Genomic DNA, 16,445 nt, shown 5'->3' on the forward strand with positions numbered 1-16,445 from the left:
AAGGAGATGTTAGTCTATTCTGTGGGTTGCAGATCTGTGAGACTCCTTGCTAGCGGGTTTTGTGGGTGCTAAAAGTTTGACTAGCTTCAAAGGGAGATTGCTTAAAGCTGTAGAAGAGAAATCCACTGGGACATACTTAAGTGAAGAAGTGGCCTCACTTGCAGGAAGTTCTTGAGCTGATAATAATTGGTGACTGGGGGAGTATTGGGAGGAAGTATCTGAAGTTAGTCCTGTTCTTACTCATCCCCAACCATCTGCTTATGGTCATTGTTGAGACAGGATATGGGGTAGAAGGATCCTTGGTCTTATGTCCACGTCTGTCAGTGTTTTCTCTTCCTGTTTTCCCTCTAATCAACTCCCCTCTCTCCTTAAAAATGTTTCCCTCCATTCTTTCTCATCCCTTGTTTTCTGCCTCCACTTCCAGTCTCTGTCTCCAGTCAGCCCAGAGCTCCTTTTGGACTCCTACTTGCAGCGAGGCTGAAAACTATCTTGAAAAACACAACCTCAGTGCAACATTAGCCCTTTCATCTTCTCTGCTGACTGCTGGAAAATTGAAAGAGTGTTCACTGTGCTTCCAGCTTGTGAGCAAGGCAGAGAGAATTAAGGATGGTGTAAATAGATTAGAAAGAAATTGCTCCATTGTAGATCAAGGAGGATCCAGTCAGGACAGCAAAGAAAAGGAAAGAGAATTTCACTATTATAAGAAGGAAGGTGCTGGATAGACCTGGATCTTGGAAGGATATAGGCATGAAGGTATGCCTCCAAGTTGAGTGAGCTGTTAGGAGTGGCTTGTACATAGAAAATAGCTTACTCCAGAAAGTTCTGAATAAAGTTCAAGGCTGTATATGTAGGGCTGCTTTTTCTTTTTCTTTCCTTCTTTTTTTTTTTTTTTTTAATGGAAATAGAAGAAAAAGAGTAAAAGCAGATTGACATTGTGTGCAGCTGTGTCATGGTCTTTCCCTTTAGGTTTTTGGCTGCTCGTTCAAATTGGAGGAGATCTCTTCCTTTCAGTACTGCCACAAACTATTAAAATCAAGCACCATTTCCCAGAAAGAAGTTCTAGGTTTGTAAAAACCCCATCCTTGGGAAATTCTGTAGTTCCAGACAATGTGCAGCTCCTCTGGGGAGGACATGGCTGGCGGGAGAAAGTGGAGGCTGAGTCACAGTGACCACATGGGAGTGAGAATGATTGCAGTCTAGCAAGGAGGGAAAGGAGGTGGACAAGGAAGGAAGGAAGGATTGGCTGAAATGTGTCCATATTCTGTGTCTGCGAAAACCTCTAAGCAGCGTGAAGCAGGAAACAGAGGTCAAGAAGCAAAATATAATTATCTGATAAGAAAGTCAAGGTGAGAAAATTTCAGATCACATCAGGATGTGCAAAAAAAAAAAAAAAAAAAAAAAAAAAAAAAATCCAAACAGAAAAACTGCTTCCAAATACTGAATGCTCAGGGGTCTCAAGTGTTTTTTTTTCCATGGGAATGCAAGCATGAGCTGATGAAAGAGTGAAGGATGGGACAGGTAGGACTGCTGCTGATTTTTGTGCTTCCTTTGATCAACCATCTTTCTGTGGCAGTGCCCTGGAGTAGTTCAGGACAAGCCATAAAGTTTGTAAAAGTGAAAAGGAAGCACCATGCATTAATCTAGTTGCATGTAGGTTAACAGCAGGAAAGGCAGTATGCAAGTGGCAAACTTTCCTTCTCCATAAAGCCATAGAGATATGCAGTGAGGCCGTGAGTGCCACACACCCTGCTTCTAATGAAGTAGTACCAAAGATGCTCACTGCAAGGATGGGGCATTAAAGAAATCTGGAGTCTTCCCTAAAGAATGAGCATTCCCTCTACGTATCACCTCAATTTTGACACAGAGCATCCTACAAAAATAACTCAGTCCTCACTCTGACAACTATGCACTGCACCAGGGTTCCAACTAAGCCTAATGCTTGGGGATGTTGAGAAATCCTTTCCCACCCAAAGCAGTTGAGCCAGCATTTCAACCTGGAATTAGTTATTTTTGATGGAGAAATGGTAACTCTTGCAGGTCCAGTGGAGACAAGCACATTATCATGTTGTAGCCAGAGCTGGCGGGGAGCCAGGGCGTGTTCCCCCTCCTCCCGAACACACGTCTTACAGCCCATACGTGCTCCTTGTTACTATTTTTCCCTCTCTTGTTTCCGGCCTTACTGTGACTCAGTGTTCCCCTGGACGTGTGGCCACGCCAGCCCACTGCCACCAGTTGCACGGCACCAACTTCCAAGGCACGGGGCAGGCAAAGCCTATGACATTCAGATGCTTCTGATAACCTCAAGTGGGAAACAGTTCCTGTATGTTCTTTACAAGTCCAGGAACTTCCAGAGTTCCTGTCTTGAACGTAGTGTCGTCATCACTGCATCTCGAAAGACACGTGTCAGCCCAACTTGGGTTCGTAACAATGCCGCCCTTCCACTGCAAAGAGTCAATTGCTGCCCTATAAAGGCATAGGTGCTGAGAAAACAAAACAAACATTTCTGATATTAATCACTCTCAAAAATAGTTACTGTTGGTTACAGGATGCCTTCCTCTTGCTCCTAGTAGAGGTCTAATTGCCACATACTACCTCAACAAATAGACGTGTGATGGAGGCTGACAGTGTTTTTGCCAACAGGAATAGTTAGGAAACTGGATGGGATTTTACACTGGGAAAGGAATGTGAAGGTGTAGGATGGCTTAAGGAGGGAGGAACTGAAATGATAAAATCAACGTTATTTTTCCAACTGAAATGGGGATTGAGGCTTTTATGCTGATATTTGACACCAGTTGAGCACTGGTAAGCATTGTGGCACTGTCTACAGTACGGACAAGATGTGTCTGAGAACAAGCTGGGCTTGAGTCTTCTGTGTAGGACTCTGTCATGCAGAAAGTCACATCTGTAATCATCAGACAAGCCCAGTACCGTAGCTCCTGGGCTCTGCTGCAGGCAAAACTACTTTTATTCTGATACCAGTAGTTTCACAGGCAGGACTTCAGTTTGGAGCTGGTTTGTAGTCCCATTCCAGTGAAATATATCAAGATGACATGAAGTACACTCTTACCCTGGAAACTTTTCCCCATCAGTGGTTATAAATATACCACACTATTGTGCTTGGCATGCTGTATGCTAATAGAGGTGAGGGCTCTGAAACTCATTAGGAAAGGGAGCGGGCTGCGGAGCAGAGTGAGGACAGTGTGAAGCTAAGGTTGATAACCATGGCCTTGTCCAGAATAGGCCATGGGAGTTTTCTTATCTCACTTTGGCAGGAGGTGCTGTTAGCTTCCTGTGCGAAATCAGGAGCATATGCTGCTTTCCTCTTGTTGTTTGGCTTCCTCCACTACACAAGACGGTTCCCAGCACTGTGATTATCTTTGCATCTTCAAACATGGCACACTCTGCTTCCTCACGGCTTGATGTATTCTTGAGCAGCAGGCTGGCTCCCCTCCCCCCGGCCACTTCTCCCGGCCCCTCTTGGTGCCAGCTGCACACATCACAGACATTTTTTAAAACCCAGATTGCTTCCGGTTGCATAAACCCCCTCTGTCCTCAGAGAGAAGGGCAAACTCCCTGATCTGCATGCACTGCATGGGTCTCTGGGCAGCCCTTAGAGCTCGTCTTGCTCCTGGCATCCCCCCCCCGAAACCTCCCCAGCCCCACTTTACCCATGCATGTTGGGAATGTACATGTGAGCATGCACACAGGCACATGTCAGAAACCACTTACCAGGACAACAGAACACTCAGAGCAGAACACGGAACAGAATTACCTTGATCTGAGCTTACACAATGTTTATAAGTGTACCTCTGTATGAGCACAGCATTAGCATTTCTTATATAAAGTCTCTCTATGTGCAGAGCTATATCCAGCTACAAAGCAGGAATGTGTAGAAGGAAAACAGGTGTAAGAGCTGCTCAGAAACATGCTGGCAGATATCGGCTTATCAGCCTTTGTGCACACTATGTGCTTTCTCATTAACCTCATGGTAACCCTGCTGCTAACTTTCCTGAAGATGCAAAGCAACGAAGCTTATCCCAGCAGCAAACCACGTCAGGAACATGGGGATATCTGGAGTAAGAGCTTCAAAGTTCACTGGGGTTTCCTTGCAAGTAACATGAGGTTTTGCTACAAGCAGGAAGCCCTTGCTGTTTTGTTGAGTCAATAGTTCAGTGTAACTTATAATTTCTTTACAAGACATAAAGATGCATAGCTGATTTGTGTGACAACGCACAACATGAAAATCAACTGAATTAACAGGAAGGTAATATCTATATTTTGGTCCTGGCCAGAGTGCAATTTTATCTTTTCCCTCTTGCTTCCTCTTTCCAAGCATCTGTACTGAATACGAACATTTGATTTGATGACCACATCTGAGTTCACAGAGCCTTTTCCCTCTCAGTTACAAATGCCTGTTGTTGGGAGATGACACAGGGTTCCTCATTGCTCCCATTTACCCCAGACCCATTTCTGCCCACTGATCTCAAGCAGTGCTTCGTATGGCACCGCTGGCAGCAGGGAGAGGAAGGATGGCAGAGTAATAACCCATGGAACCTGTGCGGGAGCCTGCAGCCATGCTAGTGCATCTGAGGTTACAGTGAGAGCATTTGGCAGCTGAGGAGTGAAAGCATCTGTTTCTGCATCCAGAGGAATGAGGCTGAATTTTGTTCCAGGCTCTGCCTGGCAGCCGTGCTGCAGCTGATTTGCAGAGGCGTGCTGAGCCAGCAGAGCGTGGGGTGAAGTGGCAGAACGCAGAGCATCTCCTGCTGTATGCCGTGTGCTGCCAGGTAATGTGCTCACAGCTGGATTCCAACTCCTTCTTTATTAAATCTGAGGACAACTGCTATTAAGTGCATTTGATTTTCTGCTGTAATTGTGTTAACGTCGCAGTCAGCAGGTAATGTGGTATGTGAAGGCGATTGAGCTCATGTATGTGCCTCCAGGGCTAATATTTCTAGTGTTTTACACGTGTGTTTTTCTTGTAATTGTAATGTTATTGTAATTATAGTGGTGGTTTGTACTACAGTATTAATGAGTAATCAGCACCCCATTGTGCTAGGTGTTGGCAAAGGCATTACACTGCCCTCATCCCTCAGATTCTGCAACCTAAATACATATGTGCAGTCCTTCTCAAGGAAGTATATAGTAATAACTAAGCTTATGGATGTAGAGCTGCAAGAAAATAGATTGGAAATGCCTTTTGGAGATACATATGCAGTTTCTGAGCATGCATTACACCTTCTTTCTGTTGTTTACTGAAAAGGGACTCAATGAGGACTTTTATTCTAAAAAGCACAACTTCTCAATATTATAACAAAGAGGCAAGTTAATTCTCTGAAGGAACAAACCAATTCCACTTGTTTCAGAGGAATAACATTTTTTTAAAGGAGTTAGGATCAGGTGAGTAAGAAGGAAATGAAATGGATCTCTGCCTGTACAGGGAGTGCCCAATCACAAGGAGGTGCCCTTGATACTGCCTCTTTGTGTCTTTGTCGTGCTGGCATTATGAGAGAACAGAGTTGTAGAATCATTTGAGTTGGAAGGGACCTTTAAAGGTCATTCAGCCCAAACTCCCCTGCAATGAACAGGGACAGCTACAGCTAGACATCTGACACCTGCTATGGCATGGAACTTTATTGGCTAATACTACCAATACCACCTGTGTTCAAGTCTTGTTATAAAAACAGACTTCTTAAAGTGTTAAATGTGCAAAGTAAATGGCAACTACTTTTCTGAGTAAATGCCAAGTTTTTTTGTGTTTTTTTTTTGGTTTTTTTTTTCTCGTTTGAATACATCGGCTGTCCTAATGCAGCTCTCTTCCATCCACCCTGTCCTCAACAACCATGTATTAGGAGTTGGCCTTCAAACCAAAGCCTGAAGAAGTGGCTGTATAGCTCGGGCTTCCTTCCCATGCTATTGCTCCTTGTTCTCTCTCCATGCATGGATGACCATGACCTGCTCCTGGTTTTTGGCTTTTTTAGCTCATTGAGACTCTCAATGCATGTTAAGGAATTTGGGCACACTATCATATATTTGTGCTAATGATTACATTCTAAGTTAGTTTACATGTCATTTTTTCTTTAAGCTGCAGTATCTGCTTAGACAGTGGTCGCTTTGACTCAACGCTGCACGATTAAAGACAGTGTGTAAAGTCTTTGTCTTACTGATACTGTAAACAGCACAAAAGTTCAACCAAACTACACAGTTGACTGAAAGGAAATAAACCTCATTCTTTAGTCAGGATTGCATCAGTTGCTGTGATGCAGTCAGCAGCCTTTCACCACTGACACACATCGGAACTACTTGATTATGGATACTGTACTCGTTGTCTGTCATATGGAGGGAAATCCAGAGAAACACTGTTTGAGAGAGCTTGACCCTGATGGACAGTTTAACTCCTCTGTTGATGCTTGAGTTGAACAAGCAATATCTAAATGATGGATGAAAAGCAAAACTCAATATCCTCAAAGAATAGGGATGGACAGAATGTAAGAACCATTCCTGTGTGTTTGTTTATGTGTGTACTGAGTTAGGCTTTGGGAAACATGTTAGCTCTACCACAACCACACCTGATTGTTCTGATTATATGCCATTTCACTGCACAAAGAAAAAGAAAAAAAAAAAATCATAGAATCTTAGAATCGTGGAATGGCCTGGGTTGAAAAGGACCACAGTGATCACATAATTCCAACCTCCCTGCCATGTACAGGGTCACCAACCACTAGACCAGGCTGCCTAGAGCCACATCCAGCCTGGCCCTGCCTCCAGGGATGGGGCAGAAAACAAACAAAACTGAGAAAATACATTATTTTTCAGGATAATGATAAAAACCTACACAGGTTAAATCATAGAATCATGGAATGGCTTAGGTTGGAGAGGACCTTAAGATCATCTATTTCCAACTGCGTGCCACGTGTAGAGCTGCCAGCCACCAGATCAGGTTACACGTGTACCCATCCAACCTGGCCCTGAATGCCTCCAGGGCTGGGGCATCCACAGCTTCTCTGGGCAACCTGTGCCAATGCCTCACCACTTACTAAAAAATTTCTTCCTATCATCTAACCTAAATCCCCCCTCTTTTAGTTTCATTCCCCCTTGTCCTGTCACTATCAGACTGTGTAAAATGTTGGTTTACCTCCTGCTTGTAAGCTCCCTTCAAGTACTGGAAGGCCACAATAAGGTCTTGCCAGGGTTTTCTCTTCTCCAAGCTGAATAGCCCCAAGTCCCTCAACTCTTTATAGGAGAGGTGCTCCAGCCCTCTGATCTTCTTCATGTCCTCCTCCTGGACTCATTCCAACAGCTCTGCATCCTTCTTGAGCATGACACCCCAGGCTTGGACACGGTACCTCCAGATGGAACTTCACAAGGGCAGAGTAGAAGGAGACAATCCCTTCCCTTTTCCTTTTGTCCAGTCCTCCTTTGATGCAGCCCAAGATGTTGGCTTTTGGGCTGCAAGAGCACAAATGACAACCAATACATTATGGAATGGATCTTGAAACAGATACATGTTGTCTTAGGACTGAAAACAATATAAACTCAAGTTTGAAGACAAGCCTAAACCATGATAATGACTGACAAGTTAGGGGCATTGGAGTCCTAATTATAGGATTCACACAGTCCAGTAATTAGGCTGCAATTGCAAATTCTGACCTCTTGATCCACAGTGGATGAAATGTTAACACCGACTCCAAAAATTCAGTGTTCTGGGGGCAGCTGTGGAAATAAAGCCAATGATCTGGCTTTGAGCATCAAGACTTTGTAGTTGTCCTTACCTGCTGATCGCAGCACATGCAATTTCCTCAGATGATTTTTGTTCCTAGAAGAAAAGTTTTTGCTTGTGCATTCTGAGATTTATCAGTGAAATCTCTCCTTTTTTTTTTTTTTTTTTTTTGTCTTCAGACGTGGCTTTTGCTCTCACACTGATGGATCTTTCAACCTGAAAACTGGGAGCAACGTAGGAAACAGGATCCAGAGCATCATTGAGCGAACAGCCATCATAGAGGGCAAAAACAAGGTATGATTCCTAGGTGCAAATAATCTCTCTGTGTTAGCTGAAGCTGTTTTTTAAATGTTGTTGAGGTAACAGTGGGGAAGCCAGTATTTTTATGTTGTTCAGATCTGAAAACCTGTGTAGATGCAAATAATTCCCACATTTGCAAAGACAGAGGTTTGTTATCTATATGCTGAGATGCAGAGATGTACTTCCCTGCATGCAGTCCTATTAAGGTAAGTGGTGTAATTAAATATATATATTCAGCTTACTTAGAGCTGGCCTGCAGCATGCCGGGCACCTCAGGAGGAGAGAGGCAGGGCTTCAGGCCATCGTTGCTTCATTTCGTGCCATTTCACAATTTCCTGTTGTTTTTCCTATGAGAGTAAAACTATTTACTCTCATTTGAAAGTTTATTCACAGATGTGGTGCTGCGTTATTAGAAGACCAAGTCTTGCAATGAAAATTTTAAAGGAACAAATGAATCCAGATTACAGAAACAAAGTTTAAGAGAGATCTCATTCAGAGACTGCATGGTGGGTTGCACCCCATCTGCATTAACTGTCCATTGTTAGGTGTCAAGCCCAGGCCAAGCACAATGAGGCATTGGGAGGGACAGGCACTTCTGATGGAGGATTGAGATAGTCATGCTTTTGAGAGTTCATGAAGAATTCTCAATCAGCCAAAACCTTTAAATCAACATGTTTTCCTGGAGGATGCCCTAATCAGATGAACTTTTCTTGGCTAGGCATGATGCTGGTTTGATGTGGTTGGGCTGCCCTTGCCACAGAGGAGCTCAGGAGTTGGTGCACAACGCTGTGTCACTTTCACAGCCTCTGCTGTTCACCGATTGGCTTGGTCTGAGGCAGGAGCAGCTGATGAAATTATAAACCTGAAAGCCTACCCTATGCTAGAATTGTTATTTCCAAGGATACCGAAAAACTTTTCATAATTCTAGGGACACTGGGGATGTAGGTGTTCTTTCCTTTATGTCTTCTTTCAGTCTTTTGCATGTGAAAATGGATATAAATCATAATTAATCTCACACCAAGGCCCTTTCACACACCGTGGAATAAATAGGGCTTTGAACACAGCCAAGATTCGTGCTTGGGACTGAATTTTCTCCTGCTGTTGTATTATTAAGGCAGTACACAGGTGTTCATGGCACAGTTCCAGTGCACAGGAATATGCTGGATCCTAGTGAGGCATTTGCTCTATTTAGTTGGCACCCTCTATATGCTTAAAGATCAAGGCAAAGATGGGAGTAAATGGCTTCCTGGGGGATACTATTGTAGGAAAGCACATGAATACTGACACAGAAGGAGAGATTTGCAAGAGGAAAGGGAAATCATTTGTGGCATGGGAAGACAGAGCCTATTCCAAAGGGGGAATGATGAACAAAAACTCATGAGAACAAGTAATTTCCCAGAAGGGTTCTAGGTAGCTTCTGCTTACAGGATCTAACAACCAGACCTCATTCTCCTTGTGTGCTGCGTGTTTTGAAGACAGCAGAAGAGGAGTGGCTGAAATGTCAGACCAGCTTCCAGTCAACAGCAAATAAATTCCTCCCTGGAGGAAGATGCTAATAATGGGTCCTTGTGGCAGAGCTGCAGGTTTTGTTTGAAGTCTTTGGCAAGCGGTCCCAATTTTTTTTATATCTGTCCAGAAATGAATGAAGAGATGATATCTGCATGTGTTACGTGGAAAGTTTTACAGCGAAACATAGCAGTTCTCCTTATTTTTCCTCATCTTATTCTGTTTAGTTCATCTAAGTAAGGCCCATCTTGCATTGCTTTATCCCTTCTGATCCCTGTGAGGAAAGGGAGGTTAGTGAAATAATCTCTTTTCCCAGATATTTCAAGCTTTCCTGGTTGCAGTGCTGTTCAGAAGAATGTAGCTTGCAGATAGAGGCTTCTGCCAGTCTTCTGGTTTGCATGACATCCTTGCTAGAAATGTGCACATCATCTGAAGTTTTCAAATATTTAGCTTGAAGTGAATTCTCTCCACTTCTGAGAATTGCGTTTCAAAGGTTTCTTCATTTCTGTTGCTCCTCCATAGCTTTCCAGGCACAGCTGGACTGCTATTGTAAGTAGAAAATGCTCTCTAAGCCTGGGTTCCTGGCCAAAATAAGTTGCATGATTTGTGTGCACACAGCTGCTCTAGAGCATCCAGGATATTTTTCTTTCTCTGTGAGAGTCTATAGCTTTCACTCTTTGCAGGCCAAGATTCATTCTTGGTCTCCCAGAGCAAACTCAAAGGGACACAGTCCAGACAAAACCCTTCCTGATGGGCTGGAATATTGTAAAACTGTTAATAGCACTGTGCTCATTGAATCCAGCACGTCATCACAAGTGTCTGGCTCTGATGAAGTGTGACTGCAAGTAGTTCTGCTACTGCAAACTAAGCAAACTAAGCTAAGAACAGCTCTCCAAGGCACTTCCACATCAATGGAGTCCTGCTATCTAAACATTGTCTACCCCGCTTCCACATCCGAGCATAGCAAGCATGGTAAAAAAGTCTCAAACTCAATGGAAACAACAAAGTAGTAGGAGACAAAGCAGTAGGAAGTTGATGGGGAGACTCAAAAAATGGCACTTCTGGGTTAGCATGAAAGCAGAAATGGGGATGACCACAGGATATTATTGTGATCAAGGGAAGAGATGAATGAGGAATGCTCACAAGGTTTCTTTTAGCTCTTAAGGTAGCTGTTTTTGCCTTAGTCAAAGTCCTTGTACCAGTTCCTTTGTTTCCTGTATGTAAAACACCCAAGTCCCTCTGAAAGCTTGGCCTTTTGTGGTAGTAGGTTGATTGGTTGTTTTGTTTGTCTGCGGCTATCAAGGTAGCCACAAGTATATTTTTAAAGTTAGAAAAACCTCAAACCCTGTGTCTGTATGGTTAAAGTAATGCAGGAAGCCTGCCCTGAGCTTGTCTTCTGGTGACAGAGAGAAACCGTGACAACTGTGTTTTAGTAACATTTCCGTTGAAGCCTTTCTAAACAGACATTGAGAAACTCAAGTGGTATAATGGAAAAAGTTTATAACAGAAGTCATAATACTTAATCATAAAACAACTCTTGATTTGATTCCCCCACCCAAAGTTTTCATTCTCATTTTGTTGGACATTATCAGCGACTTCCTACAAAACTGAGCTATTCTTGGCTTGTAAGCAGATCACAGACTCTCTTTTGTCATTCAGCTACTAAAAACCATCACTTCTCAGTGTTCTTGATCAAAGTTTGCTCCTACCTGTAGCTCAGGGCTAGTACTGGTCATTATTATTCTTAGCATCTGTGGTTTGTAATAATACCAAGTGTAAATGACCTACAACAATGAGATACAAAGAGCTCAGGCACTCATTGATAACTCTGCCGTACATACATGCCCTCTCTGGGCAGGCATTGGGAAGACCACATATTGGTTTATCAAAAGCTTTGAAAGACAGAGGCAATACTCCTTGCACAGAGGGCTGTAGGAGGGACTGTACAAAGATCATGGGGATGCAGAGTGTACAGAAGAGGGCCAGAAAGGTGTGTACAGATGAATGAAAGTAGATGTTGGTCAAGAAGAAAGGATGAGAATATCAACAGAAGGAGATAGTAGATTGAAGGGCAAGTGTATGTAAACAATACTAATACATGAAATTGTGTTTTATCAGGCATATATTTATATGTATGGTCTTTTTTTCCACTGCATTAATACTTTACTGACCCACATTTTTAGTGGTCCAATCCTCTGTAAGTGAAAAAGCCACCTGACTTAAGGGAAAATGGAAAGTAATGACCCTGTAGGAAGGTTCTGTAAGATCAAAATTAGGCTCTTTCTTGTCCATCTTTAGTTTGGCTGACACTGATGGATCATCCACCCATATGCTGACTGTGGGTAGTTTCAGAAAGTGTGACAGTCCAACACAAAGGTGGGGGGAGTTCAATCCCTTTTGGACCTGATAAAAAACTGTGGCCGCGGAATATATGGACTAGTCCATCTCTCTAGCATCTTCTATGCCAAGCCCTAAGCCTCCATCTCCAATGTCTTCATCTTACAGATGAGACAAGAAAGCTTATACTGTGTCTGACTTGAGTCCCTGGATATTCCAGCTGACTGGCCAGCACATCCATGTGGGCTGGCTAACTGGCACACAATGAGCTGAATAGCTCATTGCAACAGCACTCATTTTGGTCTTCCTCATTTACAGACAGATGGTTTTCATGAAACACTCATGAAGTCTCATGAGTTTATCTGCCTATTTTGGCTGCAAATGGGACATTGCTGAGGATAAAGAACTTGCACAGAGATGGGCAAACAGTGTGAACTTCCTAGGAAGCCAGGCTAAGGATAGTGCTGGGAACACAGCCTGCCTCCCTTTCAGCACACTGTAACTTTTCTTGGGGCCTTCCTGAGTGCTACTAGAATTGCTGTCAACACTTTAAAAAAGAATTCTTAAAGGTGACAGCTGAGCCAAGAGCTTGGTGAGATGAAAACCAGGAGAACTCAGCCTCTGCTGAGCTCTGCTGAGCCTCTGCTGAGCTGCATCTCCCTGCTGAAACGCATCCCCTCCCTTGGTGCATAAGGAAGGCAGGAAGCACAATTTTACTCAACATAGGCCCTTAAAGGAGAGTAGGAGGTATCTGTGGATCTGTAGCCATCTGTATCATGATCTCCCTATGGGTCAGATGGAAGAACTGTCTCAGCCTGCCCAACAGTGCAATGTGATGCAGCGGGAAACTGAAGCTCTGCTGTTAAACGGCAGTGATTTACCTGTCTGACTCGAGGGGAAGAAAGTGCTTATCTGCACACGTTCATGTCCTGCTATTGTAGACATTTTAGTGTTTACTCTGTGGACGTAGTGGTGGTTCTGAAAGTGAAGCATGTATTCAGATGTTTTGCACTGATGCTTCTTTCCAGCACAAGGCACACAGATGATATGACTTTGTCATAAGCAGATGAAGCCAGTGGTGTCCTGCCAATATTTCAACATGTATCTTCCTAAGTATTATCCTTTTATCTAAAGATAAATCCAATGGGATAAGGAGAGCATATATGTAGGAAATAAACCTACTTTTTCAATAAATGTGTTTTAAAAGCATAACTAGAAGGGAATCAACAGTGTTTGTCAGACTTGCACTAACCTGCTCAATGCTGAAAGGATATTTTGTCTTTTAGGTGTATAAGCATTCAGAGAAGTTAGCAAAACAATCTCTGAATGGAGCATGTATATGCATGTGTCTGCAGAGGCCTTCTAGGAGTAAGGAAAGAGTAAGGCTACTTATTGTTTGCTGAAACTTCCACTCGCTCCACTGTCATCAGCTGGAGCTGTCGGAATCCTCTACTTAAGGTATATTGGAAGAGAGAAATTCAAGTAGGCACACTAGGGGAAAGACCAGACCAGTGTGGTCCAACCACAACAATCATCCTCTTGCTTTGCAATGACTTCTGGGGTCTTTTTCTCAATAGTTTCTACCACAAATAGATCTGTAATTTCCTCTTCCATCTCAGGCTTTCTGCTATATAACTCTTTCATTTGTTGGCAAATGCAGCAGCACTGTGTGATTCATTTCCCCAGCCCCTGGCTCTGAACTGAGCGTGTAGCATGGTGCTTCAGCTGAGATGCGTGCAGGAAGAAGAGATCAAAACTTTGGTGGTAAATAGGGCTTGTGGGCAGATGAGCAGATTCAATGTGTCAAGCATGCCAGGGATCCTTTGCTGCACTCTGATCACGGCAAGCAGTTCTGATTTTCTGTATATAGTGTGGTTGCAAAACTGTGGCTTGAAACTTTGTTGGAAAGCTAGGCAATACAGAGCTGCACAAATTTGTATCTCGCTCCTTTTGCAGCAATAGCTGCATAGGAAAACTACGCAGCACAGGCTGACCTAAGAACCATAATTACTCAATAAACAACAGCGTGCCAGGCTTAGTTTTGTATACACTGCTTCTCGGGTGGGTTTTGGCTGGCATCCACAATGCAGAACACAGACTGCACCACTGGAGGGCTCACAACCTGTTTAAACAGATGTTATCTTATCCTTATGACTTATTTATAAACTAGAAGATTTATGCAGAGACATTTTGTCTCTAAAATACCCTGTTTTGTTGCAAAGTCACTATTGCTTTTGCTAGACGCTACGGCTATCTCTGTATTACTCAAGTAAACATAGCATTGGTATGGCGCTAACGACTGCGTTCAAAACATTTGTCTCCCTTGCTCTCCAAAGATCATGGGAGTGATCCTTAGCCTGTCCCAGAGCAGTATTTGGGACAATGTAAGTTAGTCAAATCCAAAATAACGTTAGGAACAAGGTAGCAGTTTAAATAACTGCATTTTAGTGCCTAGAAATGTCCTGCAAGGTCTTTTAATATACAAGAAAAGGCATAATCTATGAGCAGTCTAGCCAGTAACTATAGTCATGCTGATTGAATATGATTGCAAGTGTCGTTCTGAACATCATAGAAGTAATGATCACAAAGTTGTGGAATGGAGCAGCAAAACTCAGATAAAACAAGTATTTTTTTCATTAAAAAACTAAGACCTGATAGTGTTAGGACAAAATACAGTTTGATGCTACCCTAAAAATCCACTACTTTGAAGTACTTGTGGGAGGAGTAGTTGTCTCGCATATTTCAGTCACAGAAACATTTTGGTTCTGTTTGTAGAAGGATCAAGACAGGTGCCCTGGAGTCAGAGATGGAAAGTCTCCTTCTCCTTCAGTGTTGTTTTGGGTCATAGATCATTGCTACCTGGGCAAAGGGGTTCTGAGGTAGCACCAAGTGACACTAGAAAGGCTGATTTTGTTGTGGAAAGACTGGGATGGCAAAAGCAGCTTTTAGCCACCCATGTTAACCATCTGGCATAGGTTATGGAACTTTCTTCTCGGCACCATTTCATCAGCATTGATGAAATGACTGCAGTAATCCTGCCTCTGGGTCCTGTGTCCACACTGTATGAGATGATGTTTAAAAATTGGAAGGAATTGAAAGAGAACGACAAAATACAGACAGGGCTGGACCCATGCTTTATAATTAGGAATTTGAAGAGGTCAGCCTACTGAATTTAGCAAAACAGCATCTTTTTTTTTTTTAAGGGCTATAATTATATATGTTATTACTGAGCCTCTTTCAGAAGAGCCAAAAATGTAAGTTAGAAAAGTTTTAGGTGGAAATGAGATGCTGTTTAGTAGTGGATGGGTAGGTGGCCATTGAGACAGCTTAGTGTAGAGGTGCCATTAACGTCAATAGTTTTGAAGTGGGATAAGGCAGTTTTCTAAAATAAACAACCTAGCTAAAATCAAACAACTTGGCTTCACTATGTTTGCTTGCATAAGAGGAGAAGCAACAGACTCTTTCCACCAAAGGATGTTTGGAAACCAGAAAGTCTACATTATTTAGGGATACAGTAAGGACTTTGGGGATTGCCATGAAGTCTCAGAGTAGGAGACATGGAAGCAGGCAAATGCTCAGCCAGAGCTTATGTAAAAACAAAGATAACTCCTTGTTTAGCACTGACTCATCATCTTGTGCTTGCCTCTGAACCCCCCAATCAGACAATCTTGAAAGAATGTATTAATTGCACAAAAATTACTTTGAATACTTTTAGAAAAGATAAATAATTCCAGACAACAGGATTCCACTGCCACACAAATTCTTTTTGTCTCAATCCCAGTTTTTCTCATTACTCCAGTCAAAGTATGTTTTATGGAAGAACTGAAGTGGAAGTAGACAGAAACTTAAGCTGCTATTGTATCTGAGAGCATGTTCTACTGCTGACCCACCAGTGCATGCCCCCTGTCTCAGCTCCATATCAGGCTGACACCTCGGTTGTCTGTGCATAACTTTCTTCTCTCACTCAGTGCCCAAGACATTAGACCGTGGCTTTCCATCATCCTGAAGGTATAACTCTTATTGTTACAATGTTTTTTTTCTAAAGGCACGTCAGTTATCATCCCCTGGCCTCCCAAGGTCTCATCTTGTAAATGATATATATATCACTTCATGAAAATATGTAGTATGCCAAGCTCTTAAGATGGTGCTAGAACATAATGTAAAGAGATGCAATGTATTACTACTCAGTATTAGAAACACAAAGTCCAAGAATAGGAGAAAGTCCAAAAGAGAATGAGTAAACTTCTCTTTTCCCATGTCATTTCTCATCTAACACTTACAAGAGAAAACGAAAGAGAAATGAAATACATGGAGTGCTAAACTTTTTTTCCAGCATTATTGAACTGCCTGGAGCACTCCCCATGCATTCCCTTTGCAGTCTGGCTGGCCTACAGGGTGGTCATCTCCTTGGGCAAACCATCTGTGTCACTCTTCATCTTTTGAGGCTTATCATCACATTAGCAGCAAGAGATAAATCAACCTGTAAGAAATTCAAAGATTTTTGGCTATGACAGCTCTGATAATATAATTGCCTCTCAAGGAGAGTTTCCTATTATTCTTTCTAAACTTTATTCTTTGTTAA

General features: G+C 42.7%; 1 protein-coding gene across 2 annotated transcripts in view; it reads left to right on the top strand.

The window, feature by feature from the left end:
* The window catches only part of FLT1 (fms related receptor tyrosine kinase 1), a 103,268-nt gene that overhangs the window by 43,164 nt on the left and 43,659 nt on the right, over window positions 1–16,445 (top strand). For both annotated transcript variants that reach the window (XM_042838762.1, XM_042838763.1), the window contains exon 11: window positions 7,900–8,014. In XM_042838762.1, the coding sequence (XP_042694696.1) occupies window positions 7,900–8,014 (115 nt within the window). The remainder of the gene's footprint in view (window positions 1–7,899; window positions 8,015–16,445) is intronic.

Source organism: Centrocercus urophasianus, unplaced genomic scaffold, assembly GCF_019232065.1.
Source record: "Centrocercus urophasianus isolate 14NV4802_14NV808 unplaced genomic scaffold, USGS_Curo_1.0 seq_9, whole genome shotgun sequence".
NCBI classification, from domain to species: domain Eukaryota; kingdom Metazoa; phylum Chordata; class Aves; order Galliformes; family Phasianidae; genus Centrocercus; species Centrocercus urophasianus.